The sequence below is a fragment of the Eurosta solidaginis genome, chromosome 4, assembly GCF_040869045.1.
Source record: "Eurosta solidaginis isolate ZX-2024a chromosome 4, ASM4086904v1, whole genome shotgun sequence".
In the NCBI taxonomy this organism is placed as follows: Eukaryota; Metazoa; Arthropoda; class Insecta; order Diptera; family Tephritidae; genus Eurosta; species Eurosta solidaginis.
The window spans coordinates 278,766,097-278,780,128 of record NC_090322.1 but is presented as its reverse complement, the minus strand read 5'-3'; the positions used below and the strand labels follow the sequence as shown (position 1 = coordinate 278,780,128).

The 14,032-nt window shown below is 40.9% G+C and overlaps 1 protein-coding gene across 1 annotated transcript in view; it reads left to right on the top strand.

Moving 5' to 3' along the window:
- The first annotated feature begins 5,165 nt into the window (after positions 1 to 5,165).
- The window catches only part of LOC137247520 (homeobox protein B-H2-like), a 48,085-nt gene continuing 39,218 nt past the window's right edge, over positions 5,166 to 14,032 (top strand). Inside the window, exon 1 of the mRNA XM_067778510.1 lies at positions 5,166 to 6,108. Coding sequence (XP_067634611.1) covers positions 5,436 to 6,108 — 673 coding nt within the window. The 5' untranslated portion in view covers positions 5,166 to 5,435. The remainder of the gene's footprint in view (positions 6,109 to 14,032) is intronic.

Sequence of the window (14,032 nt, the reverse complement as noted above, 5' to 3'; positions counted from 1 at the left end):
GTAAACTGCATTTATTCTCTTTTATTATGTTTTTCATAGTATGTACCTACTATGTAGTAATATATCGAAGGTTGAGTGGATAATCACCTTTTCTCGGCGTGCAGTGCGACATTTTTTTTCAATGCCTTATCTCAGTATTGGTTTCAAAAACACTCTATCAAGTGATTCGGTTGCAGAATACCATGTTTTAGAAATGTTTTCAAAAACGCCCTATGTAATGCCAAAATGTATTGAGTTTATGCTTTTGATGGGGGGTTTCAAAAGTTTTCTAGAGCCGAGATAGGGCGATATTCCACTCACACAAATAAATTATCATATCACTGTGTGAATCGGCCAAATAGTGAACCACTTAGGGGTCTGGTTTTTTAGTGCGAGTTTAAACTCCAGTTAAAGTTGGCTAGAGTTTAACCCTTTGCCCGCTTAAACCGAGAGGAGCAGCAACACTTTTTGTTATCAAACAAAGTGACCCTAGTCAACTTTAACTGAAGATTAAACTCGCACTGAAAAACCAGGCCTTAGTTAAATATTTCCAACTAATTTAAGTACTGCTCGGACATCATTTTAAAACTCTATCTCTTTAATCGATTTAAGTTAACTGTTTTCTGATGAATTTACATATGGCACAAAATCATGGAGATTCTCCACCTCCAGATTCAATAAAAATGTAACGAGCAGAACACGAAATGTCATACAATTCGATTTGTTGCCAGAAGTAATGTATCTATGTATATGGGTTATCATATTGAAAAACTTGCGAAAATCATTCAATAATCATTCAGCGGTCCAGTATTATATACGGGGAAAGGACCGTCTGCCACAGCAGCGCCCCTTACTGTGGTAAGACCATCAATACTTCCCGAGGTGACCCGGTATCGGGAAGGCTCCGTTCGAATACAGCCGAATTTATCCCCTGGCTGGAAATCGTCTAATAGGCACGGTCCGCATAACACCCTGGATTAGGGGGTTGGCAGCTTAAGCTTGTGTTAAACGCATCTATATGAAAAATGTCATTGTGCCGCGGCCTTTAGCGGCACAACATTACGCCGGAAAATATCATTTCCATTTATTCTTATGGAGCAATCATTTCGAGAAAATGTATGTATTTATGGAGTGTATATGTATGTATTTCTGTAACTCTTTTAAAATATGTTACGTATACGCAACGGCAGCTATCTGTTCGAGCTGCTCGAGTATGTGGGCGTGTATTTGGTTGGTTCTTAATAAACCAATGTACTCATTTGTCGCCATCCAGTTATAGTACTTAAGCAGATTTTATTTTCCTTCTTTATAGTTAAAGCATCTTCATGAGATTTGATCCTTAAGTGCAATACATTTTTACGTCTGTTAGTGTATACACTTCCTTATTCTTAAAAAAAAAATATTCCTTTTATAAAGCTTTTAAAAATGACATATCCAATAAAATTTTCGATTATAATATAATTATAATTATAAGGGGTTATTAGTATATAGTAATTACTTAAATTTGACATGTTTCATTTTGCGGGTTTTGGACGCATCCCCCAAAATGATTTTTCAAGCTTTCCCTTAGAATAAAATTTAAATTGAAAGCAATAAACTAAAATTCTTAGGGCCGATTTCACCAACTCGGCTTAGGCTAAATATTTTCAGTTACGGTTGTCAGTTGTCACTTTAGTTTAATGTGTCTGAAGCGGGCTGCATATGGTTCATGTCGATTAGCTCCTTCATAAAATCGTTGTAGCGCAAACGAAGTTCACTGTCACGAGCAAACCTTCTTTCGAGACGCAGCAGGCACTGAATGGCAAGGTTCTGCGAATCTCCCAACAGTACATCGGATTTCAACGGCAACTCAAATAGCGTCCATCCAAACACCGTCCGTTGAGTCATAGGGGTTTCGGGTGGTCCCTTTATAAATTCCGGACAGACAAGCTGATCCATGACGTCCATGCCAACCAATATGTCGATGTGCCCAGGGTTCATAAATTGTGGATCGGCTAGAAGCAAGCCTTGAATATGCGGCCACGGGAGATAGCTACAGACTGCGTTGGCAAATCACTTGTGATTTTTGGTGCAATAAGAAGAAAGAGAAAGTGATACCTCACCTCTAGCTTGACCTCCTTGCGCTGATCCAATCCCAGTGATATGCACTTCGGAGGGTGTTCGCGGTACAAAACAGGTTTGGGAGCCAGAATCGAAAAGCAACCGAGCGGGTTGTCATCGGCCGGAACGATCACATACCTTTACCGAAGCAGTCGATAACAGAACCACCCTTTCTACTGGAATGGGTGGATTAGCGCTTGAATTAAGACATGCCGACACGCGTGAAGCTTCGCCGCTTGATGAGGGGTCACTTGCAGAGGAAGCATCAACGTTTAATCGCGGAGCGGCGGCAGCAGCCGAGAACGGATTGGACGAGTTGTTGGAATAGTGACTGACTGCGGTAGTGCTATTGGTGGATACGGCGCCATGTAAAAGCATATGATTACGTTGTTTACAAACGCGGCAGGTAGAGGAACTATTGCACCGATCTCTGAAGAGTCCTGAACTTAGCAATTTACGCAGACACGCGCTAGCATCACGAAATTCGATTTTGCAGTAACGTCCAAGTCACGAAACTTTTCGCAGCTGTAAATCCTGTGAGGACCTTTGCAATAAGCACACGTATCATTTAGTTCCGGTACTGCATGAAACACATTTGTTGGTACGGGTTTGCCTTTTATTAGGACCAATGTTGTCGACGAGGAAACATGGATAACGAGAGACACCGTATCTCAAAAAATTCCGCCAACTGATCAAATGCCGGGGGCTCGTCATTAACGAGAGAAAGCTCCCACTGCTTACGTGTCTCAAAAGACAATCTGCAAACCACCTGATGTACCAACCAGTCGTTCCAAAACTGCACTGGATGACCTAAGGCTTTGAGTTCGCGAATGTGTTGTTGAAACTCATCGATGACAGCTTTAATTGCGTCAGCACTGTCATTCGTAGCCTTTTTGGCACCAGCCAATGCGCGAAGATGAGCTTCAATAATTACACGCATAACTTTATACCGCGATTTTAATTGTTCCCAAGCTTCCATATAGTTCGCGTCACATATTTTGAAGCCACTTATAATATTTGGCGCATCACCCTTAAAGCAGCTCCGAAGGTAATTGAGCTTTTGTACATCTGATAATGCAGATTTGTCTGCAACAAGAGAGCTAAACGCGTCGTAAAATCCGATCCATTCCGTCGAATCACCGGAGAAGTTCGGTAGCTCCATTTCCGGTATACATATAGGCGCGGATACCATTGTTTTTGCGGTGTTATTTACAGCTTCGTTACGACTTTTTTGTTCGCGGTTAAAGTTGGATAACGCTGTAGTATACCATGCTTCAGCTTGAATACGCACATTCTCTTCAATTTTACCATTATCAACAACACACGAATTTTCTACTGCATCTTGAGCAATATTAAAGCGAGCCCACTGCTCAGTCAATAACCTCAGGTAGCTCGTAATATCCTCATTTTCCATTGTTAATGCATCGACACTTTTTCTCATATATCGTTTTATCGCATTGAGAGCAGAATCTCGTGTTTTAACCGAGTTCGACATTATAGTTTTAACGTGTGTTTCGAAAATTAAAGGATTATATTTCAAACTCGAAGGGTTCAGATAGTTATAAAACGCGCCGAATAGCAGAAAATCAGCGATTATGTAGACTAAAAAATAACTGCAATGTTTAATAATGATCTAGTCCAATACACTAAAAAGTGCATAGCATAAAGAAAAAGAGAGGACAAAAATGGTTAACCTTTTCGTTGATCGCCTGCATTAACCCTTATACAAAATTAAAAATAAGAACTTTAGGAAGTGCTTATATGAACGCTACAGGGCGCCTCCAGTTTTTTGAGAAGTTTTTAAGAGCTACATACAATTCCCGATTCCATACAACGCCTTGTACAATAATCGAAATCAATGAAAATTTTATTTTAACTTGACATTCTTCTGCACGGCGAATTGGTTGAATTCGCTTTGCCACAGCCTGCTATAGATTCGCTTTGTTTCAGGCGGTATTTTATAGTTTCACAAATAAACAACAGAGGTTTGAATATAAGGCCAACTGATTTTGATTTATGAGTGAGATTCATTTCAATAGAGTATTTTAACCCCTGGAACCTACTAAAGGATTTTGCATCACTGATTTCGCTTATTCTTTTAGCCAATCGGGGTATAGAATTTTTGAAAATATCTGTAGAAAATATCATAACGCGCCGAACGCCGCCGCCGCCGCCCCGATATTTTTCACATTCGGCGGCGGCGTGCGAAGAACAACGAAAATGGGCGACGGAGGCGACGGCGTTTATCGGCGGCGTATATATCTAGACTGTTGGCCATATGAAATAAGCCTTATATAAGGCAATAATTTTTGTGTTGGGTATTTAAAAAATCCATATATGAATAAAGTAGGGGTAATCACATTTATTCAGTTAGTAGAAAATTCACCACACTTACCTACCCCTCAATGCACATATAAGCTCATAAAGTCATGTTAACATCAAGGGGAAATTTTCTTGTTTTTGATATGTGAGGTGGCGAAGTACTAAGAAGAGAATGTACCTACATAATAATTACGTACTTGAATAGTGCCGCTTTCTTTGCATCGACTTTAGATAAGATAATTATATATATGTATATGTGTGTGAATATGCTCCATATACTGATGAACGTCAATAAGGGACAATTATTGTCAATAACTGTAGATTTTTGTGTTGTAGATGTTCTACCAAATGGTATACATTCATATATATTAGATACATCTGAATGTAAAATAGCTTTACATTTATTTTTTGTTTTAAAGTTTCATAGACGACATGCAATCAAAAAATATTCAGACTACACCAAATTTGATCAAAAACAAGAGTACACATCATATGCATAAATACATACACATAAGCATTTAACATAAGGTGGTGTAAAAATAATTTTTACTTGGTGCAAACGAGACAACGCTAAGTCAAAAAACAATTGAGTTGAGCTGAGAGATAAAGAATGCGAATGGTTGGACTTCTCTTAGCCAACTGTTTGTATTGGTATCTTTTAGAGTGAGACTCGGGGTTTCAACTAAATTCTCTATGTACATATATTTCTAAGATTTTAGTTTTGGCTTTGAATTGCAATTGCGTGGTTAGTGTGATTCCGTCTTTAAACAAATTCGCTTCGAAGCGAAGATCTACATAAAAATAAAAACAATTAACCGGCGGCTTCAGAAACGTGTGTGATTAAGTCAGCATAGAATACCCATTTATATTGAGTGAAGAAAAGCGCATATATTGAATTTATAAATAATAAAAATATTTTATGTACATACATATATGTACCTATGTACATATAATTGGTGTGATATTTTAAAAATACAGATTAAATCTCTATCGTAAATCAATATACATATATATAAAAGTAACAGCACATCTCAATGACAACAATGCCACCTGAAATGTCTACAGCAGTTGGAGCAAGTCCCATAAAAATGCCAAGTATAAAAAAAAATGCTCCTGGCGATACGCATTCAATGCAATATTCATCGCGATCACGTTTTATGATAACGGATATTTTAGCCGGTAGTGAGACTCCTGAAGCAGTTGCTTTCCGGAACAAATGCAGTACCGATTCTGTGAAGAGTTTAATAAATAATAGTGTGACATATCAAAGCAATCACTCAACCATACAACAATATTTGTCACAACAAAATCAAGAAATAACTCGCCAACAACCACAACAAAGAAATTCTGGACCTTCGGCAGGCTCTACATTAGCTTATCAAGAATCGTCGCAGTCCTTACATGCTCCTCATTTATTCGGGTATAGATATGGCCATGGACGACAACACACATCATTATCACCATGTGATTTGCTATCACATCTCCATATTCCAAATACATTGAATAACAAAATCAATGTAGGTGTTAATGATTACCAGATATGTCAAAATGAACATTCTCAATCACCTCAACCACCCACACAAACTGACACATATGATATAGTTCAAGATGATCATGGAAAAGTTACTAAAAGAGAAAGAGACTTAAGTGGTGGCAGTATTGGTGATCCATCTACTAATTTAGATGATAGCGACAGTGACACTTGTGGTAAGTTGATTATATTACTCACAGTTCCTTTCTAATATTACAAAGTTTTAAATTTACCACATTACAAAGCAAGACTGTGAGCATTCCTTCACATATCCACGTTTTATTATTGACTATTGGAAATTAAAAGAATGGAAGTTGACATTGCTCCATTGGCGTAGCAAGTATGGCAACCATGCCCCAAACGCTATCCGGAAAGGTGCGCCTGTGGTCTGCAAAACAAAAAATTTCTATAAAATTAAAATTTTTATTATAATTAATTTCTTGAAAATATATTTAAAATTTAGTGCCAGTGTAATATCACAAATCCATTGCTGAGTGGAATATCACCCTATCTCGGCTGAATAACGCAGTATATAAGAATTGAATTGAAAAAAAATTCGGAAATAGGGCGCTTGAAACTCGACACAGGAGTACCTCTTTGACTAAATTAGTATTTGAGAAAATTTACTCCGCCTACCACACCGAGGATCCTGGGTTCATCTCCCGCACAAAATAACATCGAAGAATAGAAAGAAGTTTTTTCAATTAGAGGTCGCTCCTCTGAAGTGATTTGGCAAACACTCTGAGTATATTTCTGCCATGAAAAGCTTTTCAGTGAAAATTCATCTGCCTTTCGGATGCCGTTCGGAGTCGGCATAAAAAATGTAGGCCCCGTCCCACTAATTCGTAGGAAAAATTAAAAGTAGCGCGACGCAAATTGGAAGCGAAGATCGGCCTAAATCTCTTCGGAGATAAGTCACGCCAAGTATTTTTTTTTTTTAAATTTTTATTTGGGGAAGTGGACCAGGGTCCGAGCTATTGTAATAAATCTTATTTATGGTGCGATTTGTTTGAAATTTATTATTTACGCATCGTTTTCGAATACGTTAACATGACATATAAAATCGAATGGAAAATCTGTTGGTTACTTTATAACTCGAGGTCGGATGGAGCAAGTTTAAAAAGTTTAGCTACGAGGTTTTCGTTTAGTTTCGTAGATGGTTTTTAGTTGGGAGAAAGTACCATCTTTTTGAAGAACAAAGTCTGCCGGGTAGTCTAGTTATAAATAAAACGAAATTAAATTAAAAACTAATATCTTTAGTTTTTATCATACAGACTGGATATGCATATAGCATATTAGTATAGAAAAAGTTACCAATTGCAAGTGACCTATTATATGTATATAAAACAAAGTGATCCCAGCGGCGACGCTTCCCAAGGCAGTCGGTTCTATGTACCGGAGCGACTCGGGATTTTTCTCGACCAAGGACTGTCATCTCAGTGCAACCCCATTTAATTTGTTGCGTCCCTCCCACAAATTGTCATCCTCCCAGCAGCTCCTTGCAGCAGGACTGCTCCATATTCTCTTGCTCCGGGAAGGTATCGAATCCAATCCGGGTCCGTCTCCTGACCCAGGTCCTGAGAAATGGTTTTGCTGCATCTGCCGGAAAAGAATCTTTTTAGGACGGTCATACTCTGTTCAGTGTGTCTCGTGTAAGGGATGGTTGCATCGGACAGGTTGTTCTGGGCTTGATCCCAAAACCCGACGTCCACGTAACTTTTATAAATCTTTTGTGGCTCCTTGCTGTTCACGCCCAAGGGCGTCCCGTAGTCTACGCCTAAGCGCCCCCCACTACCTTCCAGCAGCCCCGCTGCTCAGCAAGCCACAACAAGTACCCGCTGCTGCTCGCGCCCCACGGCGCCAACAACTCAAACAGCTGCTACCACTCATAACTACAATCTCCGTAGTAGAGTCGGAAGCAATGGTGAGCAACAGCCCCTGCCCCCGTCTTCTCCCCCCCTCTTTTCCGGCAGCAATCGTGTAGGTCAGGGAAACAGACTCTTAGTCCCTACCTCCGTTTGCACCGTTTGCCAGCACAGAATATATATGTTTGCGACATCCGCCCAATGCAGCTCCTGCCTTGGGTGGTGCCACTTTCCTAGATGTTCTGGTCTCCGCGACGGCAACCCCCCGACGGGTTTCATCGCGCCATGTTGCCAGGTCGCAAACCCAAATCATCCGGGTACCCCAATGCTTGCCCAAGGACGCCCAGTCCCAGAGCCACAACAGTAATTGCGTCCTGGCCTTCCTCAACCCAGGCGTAGTCACCCGTCACTTACCCCCAGAGTAGCGACGTCTCCCCCCATGCACTTCAGAATTCTGCAGTTAAACTGTAATGGACTAACTGGGAAGATTACGGAGATAGTCGATTTCATGAAGCGGCACAACATCCTCATTGCTGCGATTCAAGAGACTAAACTCACAGCGCGATCTGCATTGCAGACCCGCTCTGGGTATAATGTCCACATAAAAGATCGCGAGAGCGGAAATGGAGGCGGCCTCGCGTTTATAATACACCACTCTGTGCAATATTATATATTTGATCCTGGCATCGACCGCAGGGACAATGTCTTAGAACGTCAAGGCCTATCTGTCCGGTCAGGCGATAAAAACCTAGAAATCATCAACATCTACATCCCCCCTGCCACCTGTTGCCCCAGTGGATACCGCCCTAATATCAGAGCCCTACTCACTGGCAACAATCGCATTATATTAGGCGATTTCAATGCCCATCACGATCTATGGCATTCAAACTTGCGGGCGGACAGTAGGGGTGAGATGTTGGCGGATCAAATAGAAGAAACGACGTTCTGCACAATAAACGGAGACGCCCCCACACATATGGTAGGAAGTTGTCACAGTTCGCCAGATATCTCAATCGTGAGCGTAGAACTCGTAAACTGCGTCAACTGGCAGCCGATGGTAACATTGGCATCCGCCCACCTGCCTATACTTACTTCGCTCGAGCGTACCGCCGACTTCATCGTCACCGAAAAACGCACTTTCATAAACTTTAAAAAAGGAAAGTGGGAAGAATATAAATCTTTTACAGACAACCTCTTTGCTGCCCTATCTATCCCGACTGATGCCCGCCAAGGGGAGCGTGCCTTCCGCAAGGTCATTGAATCCGCCTCGGCACATTTCATTCCCGCCGGGAGAATTCTCGAAAGCCGGCCCACTTCCCGGCGGAGGCCGCAAACTTAGCGAGAGAACGTGACCTTATAAGGCAGCTTGATCCAGGCGACCCCCAAATAAGGGATATAAACCAACGCATCAGATTGCTTGTGGATGAACACAACCGGTGTGGGTAAACTTTGGTCCACCGTAAAGTCCCTATCGAATCCGACTAAGCACAAAGACAAAGTTTCCATCGCCTTTGGCGACAAAGTGCTGTCGGATGCGAAAAAATGCGCGAGCGCTTTCTGCCGACAATATATAATGCATTCTACGGTCGACAAAGATAGACGGTGGGCCAACAGACACGCACATAAACACAAATTCAGCGCGTCACCAATCACCATCACCGCTAAAGAGGTTGAGGACGCCATTGGTCGCGCTAAACCATCCAAAGCAGTGGGCCCAGACGACATAGCCATGCCGATGCTTAAAAGCCTAGGGAAAGAGGGTTTCAAATATTTAGCGCAGGTCTCCAATCTGTCTCTTTCCACCTTTGTCATACCCGAGAAATGGAAAATGGCCAAGGTGGTCCCGCTACTAAAGCCTGGTAAACCAGCTAACATAGGGGAGTCGTATCGTCCGATATATCTCCCATCGCAAAGGCGAGCGAAGCCATTTTGCTCCCTTATTTCCAAGCAAATTTGCAGCTAGCCTCTCATCAGCATGGCTTCAGAAAACTCCATAGCACTACCTCCGCGCTAAATGCCATTAACACCCAGATAAATTGCGGTTTAAATCAAAACCCCCACCATAGAACAGTACTCGTAGCGCTAGACCTATCAAAAGCCTTTGATACGGTCAACCATGGCTCGCTACTGCAAGACCTGGAAGGGTCTACCCTTCCCCCATGTCTTAAAAGGTGGACCGCAAATTATCTGGGTGGTCGGCAGGCATCGGTGCAATTTAGAACCGAAACATCAAAACCAAGGAGAATTAAACAAGGGGTGCCACAGGGTAATGTCCTGTCCCCACTTTTGTTTAATTTCTACATATCTAAGCTACCTTCACCACCGGAAGGAGTCACAATCGTTTCCTACGCCGATGACTGCACAGTAATGGCCACAGGCCCAGGCCCACAGATCGATGAGCTATGCAATAAAATAAACGACTACCTCCCTGATCTCTCCAGTTTTTTCGCCTCACGAAACCTGGCATTATCACCGACTAAATCTTCCGTGACCTTATTTACAACCTGGACGTCCCAAATGTCGACCATTTTGAACATCCACGTCGATGGCACTACGCTACCGACTGTCCTACACCCCAAAATCTTGGGTGTGATGTTTGATCAGGATCTACATTTTGGTGAGTACGCAGCCGCAATTGTTCCGAGAATTCAGAGCCGTAACAAAATCCTCAAATCCCTTGCTGGCAGTACCTGGGGAAAAGATAAAGAAACGCTCATGACTACATACAAAGCAATTAGCCAGACGATTACGTGCTACGCGTCACCTATATGGTCGCCAAGCCTAAAAATTACCCACTGGAAGAAGCTACAGGCCTGCCAAAATACTGCTCTCAGAATTGCCACGGGCTGTCTTCTTATGTCCCCAGAACACCATCTGCATAATGAGGCGAGAATACTCCCCATAAGGGAGAGAAACGAGATGCTGGCCAAACAGTTCCTGTTAAATACCCAGAAACCTGGGCATCCCAACAGACATCTGATTGATGAGCCAGCACCGCCTAGGGCCTTAAGGAGTCATCTCCGTAAGCATTTTGAGGAAATACGGCACCTGAGAACCCAGCCGTATGAAGCGAAAAACCCACAAGCAGGTCCTTGGTGAACTCCACAAACAGGCGTCGGACCTTTATGCCGGGAATTGCCCGGAGAATCCAGTACTCAGAGAAAAGTATCCAAAACTCGCGGAAGAGGAACGCATACTCCCCAGGGAAACGCGAGTCACTCTGGCTCAACTTCGTTCTGGATACTGTAACAGGTTAAACTCTTACCTATCCAGAATCAACCCCGACATACAAAATGTATGCCCCGCTTGCAATGTGTCCCCACATGACACAAACCATCTCTTTAATTGTAATGTGGAACCAACGCCTCTAACACCCCTTTCCTTATGGTCCACCCCTGTTGAAACAGCAAGTTTCCTTGGACTCCCGTTAGAGGATATGGATGACAATCTGTGATCGGTCGCGGCTGTTAGGTCGGGCGAAGCACTGCTACAACAACAACAACATCCCAGCGGCGAACAGAGATCTCGAAATTGACAAGTCAAGATCTAAGTTTTTGTAAATGTAAAGCAAACTCATAATGACGTCTACTAGCAAGCGATTTCCAGTTTATTAGCGTTATAGGATGGAAAGGTATCAGCGAAACGAAGTGATAGTCTTCCAGAAAAGGGTTGCAGATAATGGACGCATATTTTAACTTCGACTGTACAAAACAATTAAAAAGTGATTTCTTCGTATAGGGCTCTTTAAAATCATTCACATATCGCTTTACAAAAGCTTAATGGTGTATGCTTTGCGAATGACAAAATTCATGTTGTAAACAAAAGTGAAACAGGAGACAAAGATAACTCCTAGATCAGAGAATGCTTCAATTGATAACAAAAAAAGAGAAACTTGTGCTAACTCGCTTTGAGTTTTCCACAGGGTTATATGAAAACATTCATTGCTATTCAGAGACAGTTTATTTTTGATGCTCCATTCAGATAGATTTTCGAGGTAATTTTGTAGCCGATAAACGTCAAACAAGCACGTAATTCTGCTAAAAAACTTCAAGTCATCGGCAAACAGCAATGTTCAAACCATGTCTAATATCGTTCATAAACAGAACAAATAAGAACGGGCCGAGTATACTGCCTTAAGGTACTCCGGAAGTGGCGATAAAGGAGTAAGATGTGGTGCTTCCAATTTCAACAAACGATCTTATGTTAAGAAGATATGAGTTCAACCAAGAAAGGAGTGCTTAATGGATTCCCATATGTTCCAATTTGTACAGTAGGATATCGTATGTCACTGCCTCGAAAGCTTTCGAGAAATCGGTTAAAATTGTATACATCTGAGATCCACTTTTAAAAGCTGTACTGTACTCAGGGAATAGGTAAGTAACTGTGGAGCGACCCCGGACCATGTTGTATTAGATCAGTTATCGCTTTAACAGAGAAGAGAACTCTATCTTTTACAGTTTTTTTGAATAGTTTTGAGACGGAAGTATGTTTGGAGATCGGCCGGAGATTCCTTACATCATTTTTGTTGCTAGATTTGTGAATGGGCGTTCGTGGATTGTTCGTGTAAAACTCAAAAAACTACATAGATTCTTTAATAAATTTTGGAGAAGTGTTTCGTGATCTTGAATCATTAGGGACTGCAATCTGAGAAACGCTCCGTGAACAGGGATAGAAAAAGCGAAGTCTTTTTCAAAAATGAGATGTTGATACAGTAAGAGGACGCGGCAAAACTACCGAAGAATCTGCTGGAGATGCTAGTCTATCCGCATGAAATGAAATTTCACACGTTATGAAAAGCGTTCCGTGATCGACACCAAAAAGAAGAAATTTCTACACGGTTTGTGTGACTAAATGACCATAACTATACATTTTTGTTTTAGATGTTGAACATTAATTCAACAACAATAGGTTTTATAATGACCTCGAAACAACTTTAAAAGTTTAAAACTAATTCGAACATATCTACGATGAACTATGGGAAAGATAAAACTGCGGTTGATGAACGATACGGTACGATATTATTGACAAGTTCGGTTCGGCAAACGCAAGGAAAACTTCTCACGTATATTTGTTCAGTTTTGTTTCAAGAATTCTTCACATACAGTAAAATTCATATCAAAAGTGACACAAATACATATTCCACAACACTTATTGACATACTAAGATGCTGTAAATGTGAATCTATGGTCGGAGAACGCGTAAAGCTGGATTTCTTAAAAAAATTTTATTGGCGGTATGTTCAAAAAACATAACAGTCGCGGCCAAGAAGGTAGTACCGTATCGTTTAAATAATATCTGTACAAACATACAATATCAATGGACAAATGAAAGGAATGGATTCCCGTAAATGAGAAAAATTTTAGTTTTTGCCCAGGACTATTAATAAAGCTCATGTTAGAAAATTCTGCTTTACAAATCGATGTTCTGTATTTTCTTGAAAATCGAAGAGCCGCTTCCTTGCCAGAGAGCTGTTTTTTTAATGAGGAAGGTACAGGCGTTCATTATTAAAAAATTTTACTTCTGACAGGAGCTCAAAGTTTCAAGTTTGAGATTCAGATAATTGATGTGTTTAAAGCAGGGACCCAAACTACTGGTCTTTTTATTATAATAGTCCTACAAAAAAAATTATTTCCGGGCTTTTGAAATTACTAATTCCAGACCTTTAGTTAATAAGTCCCAAAATATTAGTTAACTTTGGACTTTTAGTTTTTGAGGACACAATAAAAGTCCGGCTCTATAACTATGGAACGGCTCGTCCTTAGCATCCTACTAGATATATTGAAGTCTATAAATCCAAGAATATCCGGAGAATCAATGGAACCGTTAACAATATAAAAAATAAACATTAGTAAATGAACAGTCCTTCTACCAGGGAGGGAATTAACATTTGTAAGCATACACCTGTCAGCGTATGATGGGACAGGTTCAATAAACACACCTAAATCTAAAATTCAGATACCATATTAACTTCAATATTTAAAACTGGATAATTGGACGAAAATTTAATTAGTGATTTAGACAGAGTCATATGGTAACACTTTTTGATACTAACTCTAATCCAACTCCAATCTGCACAAAAATCTGCTGGACAGGAGATTTTACTAAACAGCTTCAGATCATCTGTAAAAAATAAAACTTTTGCATTACTAAAACAATCCCCAATGTCGTTAATAAACAAAAGAAATAATACGGGGCCAAGAATATTGCCCTGAGGCACACAAGAAGTGGACACGAA